The sequence below is a fragment of the Heterodontus francisci genome, chromosome 12 (genome assembly GCF_036365525.1).
Source record: "Heterodontus francisci isolate sHetFra1 chromosome 12, sHetFra1.hap1, whole genome shotgun sequence".
Taxonomy (NCBI): domain Eukaryota; kingdom Metazoa; phylum Chordata; class Chondrichthyes; order Heterodontiformes; family Heterodontidae; genus Heterodontus; species Heterodontus francisci.
The window spans coordinates 109,660,817-109,676,221 of NC_090382.1; the positions used below are offsets into that span (position 1 = coordinate 109,660,817).

Here is a 15,405-nt window from a genome sequence, read left to right on the forward strand (position 1 = left end):
TTGACATGTGACGGCTTTGGAGCTTTTAAAATCGTGTAAATACACCAAAACCTATAGGTTGACTTATTATTGTATTTTGACATTAAGTTGCATCTGTGAAACTTCCCTTGCAATGACCTGCAGAGTTATCCATGATACGCATGCGCGGACTTTTGAACGGAGGGGCGGAGCTTCCATGACGAGCGACAGCGTGGGCGGGGGCCTCGGACACTGCCTTGGACGGGCGGGGTTTCCGTGATTGACGTCTGTGGGCGGGGTTTCAGTAATTGAAGTTGCATGTGGGCGGTTCTTGGGACGGAGTTCTGTGATTGACGTTCGTGGGCGGGGTTTGAGGGTGGCTTGGCGGGAGCCGGTTGAGAATTACTTTCTCTTTCACCGGTTGAGAATTACTTTCCCTTTCACAGGATGACAATTACTTTGCTTTTCACCGGCAGTCATGGCGGAGCTGGAGCTTGCCGTGGAGCAGCAAGCGGAACGGGTGCGCAAACTGACGGAGGCTAAAGCCCCTCAGGACCAGGTCAGTGACATGGTTACAGGAGCAGTGGGAAACTCCATTTCCAAATAGTTTAAAATAAAGGCTCCTGTGGCCTGTGAAGCCGCGGGCTCGAGTGGCGGCAGCAGCCGGGAATCATGGCCTCAGCCCCGTGGAGGGAGCGGGTGGAGGCTGAGGATTGAGATCTGTTGCCATGGAGACTGAGGTGGTGCTCTGCCAGACCGTTAGGCCGCAGGTCTGATCCGCGGCCTGTGCTGAGGGAGCCGACCCCCACAGGGGAGCTGCAGCTCGGCTCTAGGGCGTGCAGGTCAGCGTGTGGACCCGGCCAGTCAGTGCCGCTGGCAAGGGCTGTGATTCCTACATGGTTGAATTGCCCGCTGAGAATCACTCATCTTCTGCCTTCCCCACCCATAGGCAGGTAGCTCACTGTCTCGGCTCACATACCATGAGTGGCCGCTTGAACAAGCTGTTGAACACCCCAGTGTCCCTGAAACTCTGGGGATAGGTGAGAATCCTGGAGGAAGTGTCCATACTTTACAAAGAACAAAGAACAGCACAGTAACAGGCCATTCGGCCCTCCAAGCCTGCGCCGATCTTGATGCCTGTCTAAACTAACACCTTCTGCACTTCCGGGGCCCATATCCCTCTATTCCCTTCCTATTCATAGATTTGTCAAGATGTCTCTTAAACGTCGCTATCGTATCTGCTTCCACCACCTCCCCTGGGAGCAAGTTCCAGGCACTCACCACCCTCTGTGTAAATAACTTTTGTCAGTTGCAGCAAACATTGTTAGTATAATCAATGAAACTATTTCACTTAATTAAATCTAAATTTGCCTGATTAATTCACGTTTGTACAATTGTTTGGACTTAAACTGTAACAATACTGACTCTACATTACTGTACTATAATTTGTGTGTTGGGGATTTGTATCGATTGGAGTTCTACATAAACAGATTTCACTCCATGTTGGCTCAGAGTGGACATGGGTGAGATAAGAGAAAGGAAGAGTTGCATCATGAAGTGTCGCTGGCACTGCAGAGCTGCTTCCTGAAATTAAATTTAAAGTTACAATCTGCAAATGCAGCAGTAAACTCCCTCATCTCCTGCGTTCTGTCATTTTTATGTTTTCCAATGAAATAGGAACAAGGATAGACGATTCAATCCCTCGGGACTTTTCTGCCATTCATTCAGCAGCTCATCTCCTTATTTTCCTATCTTTGCTCCACATTTCTTGATACCTTTACTTAATAAAAATCTGTGAAGTTCAGTCTAGAAAGCTCCGATTGACCCCCAGCATCCACGGCCTTTTGAGTGAGAGTTCTAGATTTATTTATGTTCTTATGTTTCACTATCCTTTGTGTGGAAAAAATACATCTTGATTTTACTCCTGAATGTTTAGCTCTTTGAAGATGATACCCTCTTATTCCACATTCCTCCTCTGTCGCTATCCTATTGGATGATACAAGTCAAGCTTCTACAACGTATCTTCATAACTTAAGCCCTGAGTATCATTCTGGTAAATCTGTACTGCACCCTTTCCAAGGCAAGTACGTCCTTCCTGAGGCGTGGTGTCCAATATTGAATGCAGTACTGCAGATGGAGGCTGATTAAGGCCCTGCTGAAATGAACTGTAGCTTCTGTACTCTGTATTCTTATCCGCTGAGGTTAAGGCCACATTTTGTTAGCGTTTTTGAATACTTGGAATAAATTTGACCTTTTGACAGATTAATGCTACTGGCATGCAGTGAGCTGTTCAGTCTGAGTTGGTACATCATTCTTGTTCTATAAATAATTGTTTGATATTTATAACTAATCTAAATTGCCATCCGCGTCCATTAACTCCATCTCGGAGTGTTCTTTATCTCCCATATACGCCCTCTTCATTTTCCATTACCACTCTCCCTGCACTTTCAGGAAATAAAATTTAAAACAAACCGAATAAAAATCACGATTGCAGACTAGTTTTTTTAATACTTTACTTTGTTCTTGAACTGTTAATGGGAGGAGAGGAAGTAATTAATGGGGAGGTGGCTACTGATCGGACATGGGTAGCATTTTCTTCTGCATTTTGGTTCATTGAAGCTGCCTGTGGTTTCAGTGGACAGAAAGTTTATGTGCTGAAGCTGGACTTTGCGGCTGGGTCTTGGCTTAAGCAAGATATGAAAGAAAAGGATTGAAACCCCGTTGTGTTAAACAGCGGATTGACACTTAACTAATTTGTGTTCTTGTTAGTAGTAAATGCTTCAAACAAAGTTTCACTTCTGCCCACCAAGTCTGAAATTGGCTTTAATTCATTAAATTTGCATTATAAATGGATAAATCCTAGTGGATAAGAATATATCAAAGGTGGTATATTCATCAGGTTTGCAGTTGAAGTGGAAGCTACTTAAGCTGAATTGGAACACAGATGTGTTAATTCTGCAGGACTATATTCATTTTGGATCAGCCCTCTCAAAACTTAGTAACAACTTATTTTTTATTTAAAAGCCATGAAAGCTGATGAAACTTCCATTGCAGCCAGAATGTGAATGAAATGAAATTGCAATATTTTTATTGCCCAAATTTCATCCTGATACCGTTTATTGAAAGGGTGGCGCTGTATAACTGGATGATGCAATGCAGACTGAAATTGCCTCAGGTATAACTACAAGGGAAACCACCACAGGAGCGTTTCGTTGATCACGCTTTTAAAATTTGTTCTACTTCGTGTTAAGTTAAGTTTAAGCATTTATTTGCAGCAGGAAACTCCCAGATGAGCACAAAACAGCAGCTGCAGGATTAATATCATCCTCAGCCTAGATGCTGTTAAGATTGATCAGATTGCTTCATTGCAAGTTGCAGTTGTATTCTTGTAAACATTTAAACACATTAAAACTCAAAACTCTACCCAGGATCCAGAATCGGAATTCAACGCAAACCTGACAGGCTGTCCTGCAGAATCCCAGTAAAGTTCCACCCAGCATTACCCACATTTTTAAGCTGAGTTGATCAATGCCTTTTTAATTGCAGTTGTGTTATAACAGTCTGGCTAATGTAAAAGTCTGTATCCTTTGAACAGTTATAACTGGAGGACAATTTCTAAATTAGGAATAGATGCAGTTATTAGTATATAAGCAATTATGAAATTCTATAATGCAGGTTACCCTTGGACCTGTCTTCACCACTGAGATCTGTGTAGTGCTGATGGCCATTACAATGTCTGAAATGTATATGTGGGTCTATTGGTGAATTGCTGGCATCCTTGGGACAGTGTGGATGATGCGACATTGTCAATTACAGAGAGGATTTAAATATATATCGTTTGAGAAAAGTGAGAAAATGTGAACATAAGTTTCAGAGTCCACTCCACACTGAGTTTGTTCAGAAGTGATAGTGAAAGGAGAATTTATAAACTGTAACAAGACTGGAAGACCCTTGCCAAAAAATAAGGCGAAGGAAAATCAGATAAAGGACCGTAACAATTCAAAGAAATATGAAACCCCAGAGTGGGTGGGGCACTTGTATTACAGTACAAGTAATACAATGTCTGCAAACAATACAACAGTTAATCGTAAGATACAGTTGGAATATTTATAAATTGAAATTAATTGATTGTATCCCGCCACCAAGCCATCAAAATATCAACTTGATGATGGTTGTAAAGTTTTAGTTCTGCAGTTATAGAAATAGCAGCTATATACTTAATCTGCGTTTGCTGGCGACGCAATCAGTAGGTGGCGCAGTACTTACACATGCGCAAATGCAGGCTGTTCAACTGGAACGTCAGTGTCTGATGTTCAGGCAGCTGCCAGGATTAAAGATGGCGCTGCTCAATTTATCACAGGAAATGCTTATGGCTAGGTCCTTCAAGCAAACAAACCTTACATTAAGTTGGATGGAAGCCCAGTAATATACTATGTAGTCATAGGCTACTCACTGGAATTCTCAAATCCATTTAATATTCCAGTAATCCTATTAAATACAAAAGGAGTTTTATGATTGAATTTCCATTGGAAGATGGTGAATAGGCACCCCGATCGATGGAAAATAAAATTGGGCAGAGTATAAAATGTGCTGCCAATTGGTTATTGTGATTTGTTTATATGACTGACCAGGACCGATTTCAGCTGAACGCAGCTACTAGCTCCCACCCCACTGGCCGCTCTCCCCCCTCGGCAACTCGCTTTCTCCCCCTCCTGCCCACTGGCCGTTTCCTCCCCTCAGCCGCTTGCTCCAGACCTCACTGCTCCCCGCCCCCCACTTCCCTGGAGCACATTACATTCTTGTGCACTGAACTTGAAACCAAAAAGAAGAAATTTGGAACAATCGCTGTGAAATACTGGTCTGGATTTCTCTGCTACCAGATTTGATACTGTCACATGACTACACAGCTGATGTGCTCTCTGCCTAATGAACAGGTGTGTAACTTTTAGCGGGTGTATGTTTCAATATATTAAGAAAAACTTTTAGCTCGTCGATAAACAGCTCTAGCCATCATTTTAGTGTGTGGATGAACAACAACATACCTTGTATTTGTGTAGTGCCTTTCATATTTTTTATTTGTTCTTGGGATGTGAGTGTCACCGGCAAGGCCAGCATTAATTACTCTTGAGCAGGTGACGGTTTGCTGTCGACATCTGAGTGGCTTGCTGGACCATGACAGAGGGCAGTTAAGAGTCACTATATTAGTGTGGGTCTGGAGTCACATGTAGGCCAGACCAGGTAAGGATGGCAGATTTCCTCCCCTGAAAGGAATTAGTGAGCCAAATGGGTTTTTACAAGAATCCGTTGGTTTCGTGCTCATTATTAATGAGACTCGTGTTTTATTCCAGATTTATCAATTAATTGAATTTAAATTCCCCCAGCTGCTATGGTGGGATTTGAAATCATGTCTCTGGAGCATTAGTTTGGGCCTTTGACTTACTATCCCTGTAAAATTGCCATTGGCTCCCGACTGTAATAATTTGTCCCAAGGTGCTTCACAGGAGTGTTCCTGATCAAAATTTGACACACAGGTTCGTCTGAATTAGGAGCAGGAGTGTAGGCCATTCAATCAGATCGTGGCTGATCTGCCCCAGACCTCAACTCTTCTTTCGTGCCAGAACCTCATAACCCTCAACGCTCCGATATTTCAAAAATCTTTCTACCTCCTCTTTAAATACTTTCAGTGATCTAGCCTCCACAACCCTCTGGGGTAGAGAATTCCAGACATTCACTACCCCCGAGAGAAGAAATTTCTTTGCATCTCTGTTTTAAATGAGTATCCCCTTATTCTGTAACAATGTCCCCTAGTTCGAGGTTCCCCCACCAGCGGAAATGTCATCTCAACATCTACCCTGTCAAGCCCCCTCAGAATCTTGTACATTTCAGTAAGATCACCCCTCATTCTTCTAATCTCTAATTAGCCGGATGCATGTTTCCCGCCTTGACGTCCTGGCTGTTCAGTTTTTGAAGCTTTTCCCTCCCTGACCAAAAGACAGCACTGTGTCCAACCTGAGCCCGAATACTGGACCTGGAGGAGAGACCCGACCCGAACCCAACACGTCTTTGGACTGCTCGGGTTCGGGTCGCGTAGCCATGCTGTACTCACCGACACCCTGTACAGTTGAAACAAGACTTCCCTATTCTTAAACTCCAACCCCCTAGCAAATTCTATTTGTCTTAATTACTTGCTGCACCTGCATGTTAACTTTCTGTGTTTCATGCACAAGAACACCCAGATCCCTCTGTGCTGCACTTCTTTTGAAGTCTCTTTCCATTTAACTAATAGGCTGCCTTTTGATTCTTCTGACCAAAGTGCATGACCTCACACTGTCCTACGTTAAACTCCATCTGCCAGATTTTTGCCCACTGACTCAACCTATCTGTATCCCCTTGCAGATTCCTTATGTCCTCATCACAACAGGCCTTCACACCTATTTTTGTATGGTCAGAAAAGCCACATAAGGTGGCCAAAAGCATGGTCAAAGAGGTAGCTTTTAAGGAGCATCTTAAAGAAGGAAAGAGAGGTGGAGACAATTAGAAAGAGAATTCCAAAGCTTAGGACCCAGGCAGCTGAAGGCATGGTCAACAATGGTGGAAGATGCTCAAGAGGCCAGAATTAGGTGAGCACAGATAATTGGAGGAGATTACAGAAAATGATAAGAACATAAAATGCAGCGACTAGAAATTGCAGTCCAAGAGCCAACCTTGTAGATTTTAACATTTGCTGTAACTTTACAAAAAATTCCTCCATTGAGTGTACCTGTCATCTGATAAAGCCATTCTTCAGGGAAGTCTATGGCCTTGGATATTTGCCTTCTCAGTTGAAGGAAAACCTGAATGGAGGTAGAAAGGCAGAGGGAGACTGCTGGCAGCTCCAGGGAGCTCGATATTCAATAGGCCAGCCCGTTTTCTTCCCTCGAAGCAATTCATTCAACATGCTAAGTAAAATGTTATGGATCATCAAGATCCATGTCCTTGAATGTTGCCAAAACTTGTATCAACCCACACCTGGTCAGCCAAACGTTCCACCCCTCATGTATGTTGAAGGCGAGGTTCTGGAATATGTTGAGCACTTCCCATACCTTGGCAGCCACCTCTCTAAAGGCCACCCTGGACGAGGAGATCCAACACTAGATCAGCTGCGCCTTCTACAAATTACAACAGCAAGTGTTTGACAACAAAGACCTCTGCAAGTCAACAGAAGTCCTATTGTATCGAACAGTTGTCATCACCACCGTCCTGGACTGCAGTGAGACTTGTACTGTGCATCAGCGACACATAAGAGCTTTAGCGAAATTCCATCAGCAATGCCTCTGGGTTCAATGGGGAGATGATCGAACAAACGCCATTGTTCTTCTTCAAACCAGCTCCACAAGCATTCAGGCAAAACAGCAAAAATTTCTGAAACGTTAACTCTGCTTCTCTCTCCACAGATGCTGCCAGACCTGCTGAGTATTTCCAGCATTTCTTGTTTTTATTTCAGATTTCCAGCATCTGCAGTATTTTGCTTCAATTTTCCTGCCAAATGAACTTTGATGGACTGGACACTGTGTCCGGATGGCCGGAAACCATCTCCTGTCTGGAACAGCATCAAAAACAGCAAATGAGGAATGAGCACCCAGCTGACAGAAATTGAGCAATCGGGTGCAGTTGTAATGTCGCTGGACTAGTAATCTAGAGGGCCAGGATAATGCCCTGGGTACATGGGTTCAAATCCCACCACAGCAGCTGGTGGAATTTAAATTCAATTAATTAACAAAATATTCAATTCATTAACATCTGGAATTGAAAGCTAATCTCAGTAACATGCCATGAAATTATCATCGATTGTTGTAAAAACCCATCTGGCTTACTAATGTCCTTTAGGGAAGCAAATCTGCTGTCCTAACCTGGTCTGGCCTACATGTGACTCTAGATGCACACAATGTGGTTGACTCTTAACTGCCCTTTGAAATGGCCGAGCAAGCCACTCAGTTCAAGGGCAATGAAAGATGGACAACAAATGCTGGCCTGCCAGGGATGCACACATCCCATGAAAGATTTTTTTAAAAAATCACAAACCAGCGAGTACCGCAAAATGGGATAATCAAATTGCTTAAATAATTTCTTCACATTGCTGTCAGCTTCCATTTTCCTTCTTGTACAGGAGTGCAAAGGAAAGTCAAATTTGTAACAGAGTAGATTAAAACTTACGCAATTCAGTATGCACTTCATGGTCAAGTAGCCTAATAGCGTTTGCTATTGAGGATCACTCTTGGGGAAGGTTTCTTGGCAACTGCAAACCTTTTTTGTAATTTAGGGATAGTATTGGTTTTCAGTTGCTGGCATCAGTGAGACATGCTATCCTGAGTCCTGCAGATCTCAAAGCCATGTCTATTTTGAAATGTTGGCGACCTGCAGAGACACTAAATGTTTTGTGTGTGCGGTTTGGACTATCTTTTAACCGTGTTGTTCCACATGAGTGGAATTTGTGTTCCAGTTTACCGTGACTTTCATCAGTACTAGAAATACAAAAAACTGATGGTCTTGAGTGTAAGGACAGCTCTTGCATTCAGTAATATCAGTGCACTATTTTGGGTTCTGGAAATACTTAAACTGGAATAAGTAGTTTTAAAATGTCTACAATTTGCAAAATATTCCCCCAGCCAGGGAGAATCTGGATAAATTGTTGGTATTCCTGTCAAACTATAGCAAATTCTCAGCTTCCTATTTACAGACTTTAAATAAAAAAACTTGCATTTATATAATGCCTTTCACGACCTCAAGACATCCCAAAGCAAATGAAATACTTTTAAATGTAGTCACTGTTGTAACAGTATGAAACTTGGCAGCCAATTTGTGCATAGCAAGTTGCCCACAAACAGCAATGTGATAATGACCAGATAATCTGTTCTTGTGAGATTGATTGAGGACTAAATATTGGCCAGGACACTGAGGAGAATCCCCTGCTTATCTTTGAAATAGGGCCATGGAATCTTTTATCTTTTACCAGAGATAGTTGGCAGAGAGCAGATATTAATGAAATTGTACACTGGTTGAAATCAAGATTTTGTTCACTGTATTTTTACATTTTAAAAATTATTTTATTCAGATTTCAGAGGAATCAGCAAAGTTGGTGGAACTGAAAGCTCAGCTTACAACTACTGATGGGAAACAACAATTTGTACTCAAAACACCCAAGGTATGTTCAGTGTAATTGCAAGCAAGAGCTTCAGGAAGTGGTGGGTGCTCTGCTCCAGTGTTGTAGAAATTTCCCTGTTGATGTTGCAGGTTACTTTCAGTAGCCAGATGGACCTTAAAGCAACCGTGTTTATGTGCACAGAGGGAGCTGGAAACACTCCAGCTGACAAAAAGCCATGTTTATTTGCCATCTTTGCTTTCAATAGATGGCATTTGTATTGTGGCAGCAGTAGCATTGAGAGTTTTTCATTATGGTGGGTGTGATTTTTAAAATTCTTACTGCAGTGTCACACTGAGGAGGGTGCTTTATTCGGTCTCTTATGCAAGCGTTCAATTTTACAGGGAACCAGAGACTATAACCCGAAGCAAATGGCTATCCGTGAGAAAGTCTTCACCACCATCACTGACTGCTTTAAACGGCATGGAGCTGAGACCATTGACACGCCAGTGTTTGAGCTCAAGGTAAGGCACTCAGTGGGGCTATGCAACACCTGAACATTTTTCTGTTTTGACTGGGGCAGTGTGGGTGGTTCTCTGATAGATCAGTGCTGTCGTCGAGCTAATTTAGCATATTGGTATTTGTAGATCATGGGAAAAATTCATAACCGAACCAATAAACCTTAACATGTGGGATACTTCCACTGCATCACCTGAAATTACACACACTGTTATGACCAGCAGTACTGGATCCATAACCATCAGACATTTCCCCTACATCTCAATTTTTCTTCTATGTCCATATGTACAAAATCTATTCTGCCAAAGCAGTATTTATTGCACATGCCTAGTTGCCTGCATCAAGTTAAACCATGGAGAGTAGAACTGCAGTCTGCTATATGAAAGACTGGGTAGGCGTTGTAGGTTTCCTCCTGTGCACCAGTTGAAGTTTTGCAACAGTCTGGCAGTTCTCATGGTCACTTTTTTTTTAGCCCCCACAGACTTCTAACTTTAATTTCACAGCATTGCCATGGTACAATTTGAACTCATAACATCTGGGTACCATAACCACTAGGCTATCATTTCTCTGTACTGCTCGATGTTGCTTGCAAAGGAAGAGGATGTAATGTGTTTGTCTTGATATCATCAACGTTATGATTTATTGCAATCCTAATGCAACGCAACAGCAATCTTACTGAGTCCTTGCAGTGCATTGCATGCTTATTTTTCCTTTGCCCTACTCCAGTGACGACTGGTTAATCAATCTACATGGGCTTGAATGAAATTCTTGTTAGTTTAGCTAACAAAGCACATTATGCAACATGATTAACGTATGCCTGGGATGTTCTATCGCTGCTGCCTGGTAAGGGGCAGTTGAGAGTACCTCTTTCTTTCTGCCAACCCATATGTTGTGCATTGGCCAGTGGGCTCCAGGTATGTAACAAATAACTGGGAGTGTTCAGACAATTCATGCTATTGGCTGTTATGGCTTTAATTATAAAGGATTGAATTACTATCACCGAGCCTGAAGTTGACATGTGACAGTTTAAACTTTATTGGCCACAATTCCTACTGATCTCGTGATCTGCCCTGAAAACATTTGCAGGTAATTGGGTACATAGCTAGCAGGGAGTGTGAATAGTCGAAGTTGTACTTTCATTGCTGCACATTGGTTGAAAATGCAGCAAAAGGGAATATTTATTGTGGAGTAAATGTCACATTAATTCTTAGTTCAACCACAAGATCCCTATAATTTATTCATGAAAATATATTTTTCAATTATCTTTTGTTGAATCACAGTATATCTCTGTTCTTCAGGAAACCCTGATGGGAAAATATGGCGAAGACTCAAAACTTATCTATGACTTAAAGGACCAGGGTGGTGAGCTGTTGTCATTGCGTTATGACCTAACAGTATCCTTGATCTGCCTGTGTACTAAGTTCAACAGTAAGATAAAAGTGGACGATCCTTGAATTATTGCACTGTCTGGGTGAGCAGGGCAGACTGGGTTCAGGAGACTAGATAATGCGGTGGATTTACCTCACTGCTTTTCGTCTCTGGGAGTTGTGTTCAAATTCAGCGAAGACTAATGGGATGAAAGTCTTCTCTTTCCACTGAGCGAAGTGATTGAGTTTGAGGGTATTTCAATTGAGTTCAGAATCAGTGTGGGCCCACAGTACAAAACTGCCCCTTAATTAGGTGCCTCCACTTGGAGGTCATGGGATCATTGGTGAGGGAAATGGAAAATTGTCACATTGGTGCAGTGATGGTTGTTTTGAATTTGGGGCCTGTACACATTTTTCGGGGCTTGATGCTGATACTGAGTTTTTGAAATGGAAAGTATCGTTTACCAGCACATTTCCCCCCGCCCCCAGAACTTGAGCACAAAGCTCGTGTTTTTTAACAAAATGCACTTGGGAGCAAATGATTGCACTTGGTTAGAGAGCAACAGATGAATATTTGTTAATGTACGGAAACTTGTTTGTTCAAGTTTTAATTGAATCAGATTTTTAAAGTGCCAGTTTCAAGAACAGCTTTGGTATTTGTCGAAGTTCGAAATAGAGTTCTTTCCCCTGGTGCCTGAAATGGCTGATATTCTTGCTTTGTCCACCACGTGGTTTTATCAATCACTGGCAAACTTTGGTTTTGCAAAAGGAAAGGAAAATGAGAACGGAGTGTGATTTAGATAACTGGAATGAGAGAAAATGAGGACTGGGTGCCAGTTAAAAATCTATTAAGCAACTTAATTAGAAGGAGTTTGCTTACTGTGTGCAACTAAACTTAAGCCCTTGTCTGATATACATAGTGCAACCAGTCTGGTTCAAGGTGCACTGTTTTAAACATTTATAATGCCAATGTTTGCTCATTGCCCAGCATGAAGTTACACTGTCTGCTTTGATATGCAGCCACGTGTCCAGAAAGGTAGCAGACATGATATCCAACCTGTGCTGAGTAAGTAGGCGCAGTCGTGAGGACATTACAAGTTGACTTTGATGTCTGAGAGGAGAAACATTTGTTTCGACCTCAGTAAAGACCCCAACTATAAAATAAAAGACATGAACTCTCTCTCTCTCTGTCTGTCTGTCTGTCTAAGTTGTGCTGCTGAGTCTGACCTGAGCAAAACCACCGGGACTTTCCTTTGTTTCCAGGTGTTAAAAATTGCAACTCAACAACATTTTAGAGCCCCTGGCTTCCTGTTTACAATCAGAGGGTCTGAGCGAAATCCATCGTCCTTTAGGGGTTATAACCTTGTACCCTGCTTTCAAAAGGTTCTTTGATCTGGGTTCCTTGTTCCCATGGTAACCAAGAGCCAGGCTTGTCACTGGGCAGATTTTGTATGAGGTCACATGTTTCCTCCAAATGTTCATTTACACTGCATTAAAGATGACAGTTTTTAAAACATACTACGAAGTCCAGTTGTTATAACACAATTGCAAAGGCTCCAATACCTGACTGCTATCCAATTCTCCCTGCTCGGAAGTTTGTGTATGTACTTGTTAGGTAAGCAGATGGGCACTGTTGAATAACCTTCCAACTTTGGCTTGTCAAAGCTCAAAATGAGGGCGAGTCAGTTGGGTGACATATTGGAAGACAGCTGGCAACAAAGGAACCATATTCTGTCACATGTCGCCATCTTCATGAAAGGAGAACAGGGGGATATTTAAAGGGAAGGATTTCAAATGGAGGCGTGACATAAAGTAATGATTTCAATTCAGTGACCAACGTAAAAATTATAACATTTCAAGTAGAGCTGTGCAGCCAGTTCTGTCGTCATTACAGTATTTGTCCTTGACCTCGTTTTCTCAGGTTCCTTTTGCCCGTTACTTAGCTATGAATAAAATGACCAATATCAAGAGATATCACATTGCAAAGGTATACCGAAGAGACAATCCAGCCATGACCCGGGGCCGTTACAGAGAGTTCTATCAGTGTGTGAGTATTTGTTGAACTGATGTTTTTGAGGAGCATTCTAGTTGGGATTCATTAACTTTGCAGGAATGGAATAATTTTGGAATAGCGAAGTATCAATGACCATATCAAGAAATCCACAAATAGCAAACACACATTGTGCAGAAAGCTACACTGTTAAATAAATAAATAAATAAATAAAATAAAAAAAATAATCCAGTATATAAGCTGATGTAGAACTCATATTTTACAATGCTGCTTTACTCCCTTTGTTGTCAATGATTTACTGATTTATACATAGGTTTTCAAACTGGAGAGATTCTACAACGGGAACCCAAGTAATCCACCAGGGCATCTATATTTGATAACTTCCTAGCATTTTGTTTGCTGTTTATAAATAAAAATGTTTTCTGAAGTGATTTACATTGTCCATTGAGACTATCTTGTGGAATCTAGGACTGGGGCTTTCTGGTCATGAATAGGGGTGTTGGAAGGTATCGTCAACAGGGCACTTGTTTAGCAATAAACCTGCTCACTGTCATTCAGTTTGGGTTCTGCCAAGGCCATTCAGGTACTGACCTTGGTTCAAACATGGACAAAAGAGCTGAACCTGATGTGAGGTGAGAGTGACTGCCCTTGACATCAAGCAAGCATTTGACCGAGTATGGCATCAAGGAACCTGAGCAAAACTGAAGTCAATGGGAATCTTGGGGGGTGGGGGGGGGGGGGCGGGGGAAAGGTCTCCACTGGTTGGAGTCATACCTAGCGCAAAGGAAGATGGTTGTGGTTGTTGGAGGTAAATCATCTCAACCCCAGGACATGACTGCAGGAGTTCCTCAGATACTAAAGCAGTCTGTGTAGAAATGCAGCAAGACTTGCAGCGTAACATTGATGCCACTCAAATGCCAGGCAATGACCACCTCCAACAAGAGACAATCTAACCATTTCTTCTTGACATTCAATGGCATTCCAATTGCTGAATCCTCCGCTATCAACATCGTGAGGGTTCCCATTGACCAGAAACTGAACTGGAATAGCCATATAAATACTGTGGCTACAAGAGCAGGTCAGAGGCTGGGAATCCTGTTTTGAGTAACTCCCCAAAGCCTGTGCACCATCTATAAGGCATAAGTCAGGAGCGTGATTGAATACTCTTTCCTTGCCTGGATGGGTGCATCTCCAACAACACTCAAGAAGCTCGATCCAGGACAAAGCAGCTCGCTTGATTGGCACCCCATCCACAAACATTCACTCCCTCCATCACCGATGCACAGTGGCAGTTGTGTGTACCATCTAAAAGAAGCATTACAGCAACACACCAAGGCTCCTTAGACAGCACCTTTCAAACCTGCCATGTCTACCACCTAGAAAGACAAGGGCAACAGATGTATGGGAACACCACCAGCTGCAAGGTCCCCTCCAAGCCACACACCATCCTGACTTGGAACTATATCACTGTTCCTTCACTGTCGTTGGGTCAAAATTCTGGAACTCCCTTCCGAGCAGCACTGTGGGTGTACCTACCCCGCATTGCCTGCAGCAGCTCAAGAAGGCAGCTCACCACCAACATCTCAAGGGCAATTAGGGATGGGCAATAAATGCTGTCCTAGCCAGCGATGCCCACAACCCAGGAACAAATTAAAAGAAAAGGTCCCAGAAACACGTCCGTAATGACAGGGAGTCTTTGGGAGTGATTCAGTATTGGAAGGGGTTCTGAAAGTGACTCAAAATTCAAAAGGCTGTTGTTTTTGGAAAACTGTTGAGAGAATAAATTGAAGTTCATAACTGCAATCTTTATCTGCTGATTTTGCTTCAATATAAATCTGTATATTTCAATTAAAAACCTTTTGTAGTAAACTGTGTAGTTCGTCAAGTTGTTTGTGTTTGTTGCCTATTGGAAAGACTGAGGGTATCCCACACGAAGTAGATTGTTAATCCTAAGGTATGCTATCCCACTCAGTTCATGCATATGGTTCACTTTTGTTTTATGTAGCATGAGGAACCTGCTTTTTCAATTAGCATGAGTGAAGATGCTCCATTTAGACACTTAAATTATAGACCCAAGTCTGGCTACCTGTCGGATTTTCTCTTTAACTTATATTCAGTGTTGCAATGCAAAATGTATTTACGCTGCCAGTTCCAATTTTTAAATGTTTTATTTTAAACTGTTTATTTTCTCAGGATTTTGACATTGCTGGCCAGTATGATCCAATGATTCCTGATGCTGAATGCCTGAAAATTGTCCATGAAATTTTGAGCGAGCTGCAGTTGGGAGATTTTCAAATTAAGGTAAAACTGAGGAAATTTCAGTGAGATCAAAAGATTTTAAAGAGTGGAGGATGAAGATCAGGTTAAATGTTTGAGATACCACAGCAGGACAACACCATTTTAATTTAAATCTTTTCCCATTGAGAAACCCA

The 15,405-nt window shown here is 42.2% G+C and overlaps 1 protein-coding gene across 1 annotated transcript in view; it reads left to right on the forward strand.

Annotated features, from left to right (window-relative positions):
- Window positions 1–356: 356 nt before the first annotated feature.
- LOC137376071 (histidine--tRNA ligase, cytoplasmic-like) overlaps window positions 357–15,405 on the forward strand; it is a 28,551-nt gene continuing 13,502 nt past the window's right edge. The window contains exons 1-6 of the mRNA XM_068044084.1: window positions 357–517; window positions 9,050–9,139; window positions 9,481–9,600; window positions 10,894–10,989; window positions 12,884–13,009; window positions 15,167–15,274. Coding sequence (XP_067900185.1) covers window positions 437–517; window positions 9,050–9,139; window positions 9,481–9,600; window positions 10,894–10,989; window positions 12,884–13,009; window positions 15,167–15,274 — 621 coding nt within the window. The 5' untranslated portion in view covers window positions 357–436. The remainder of the gene's footprint in view (window positions 518–9,049; window positions 9,140–9,480; window positions 9,601–10,893; window positions 10,990–12,883; window positions 13,010–15,166; window positions 15,275–15,405) is intronic.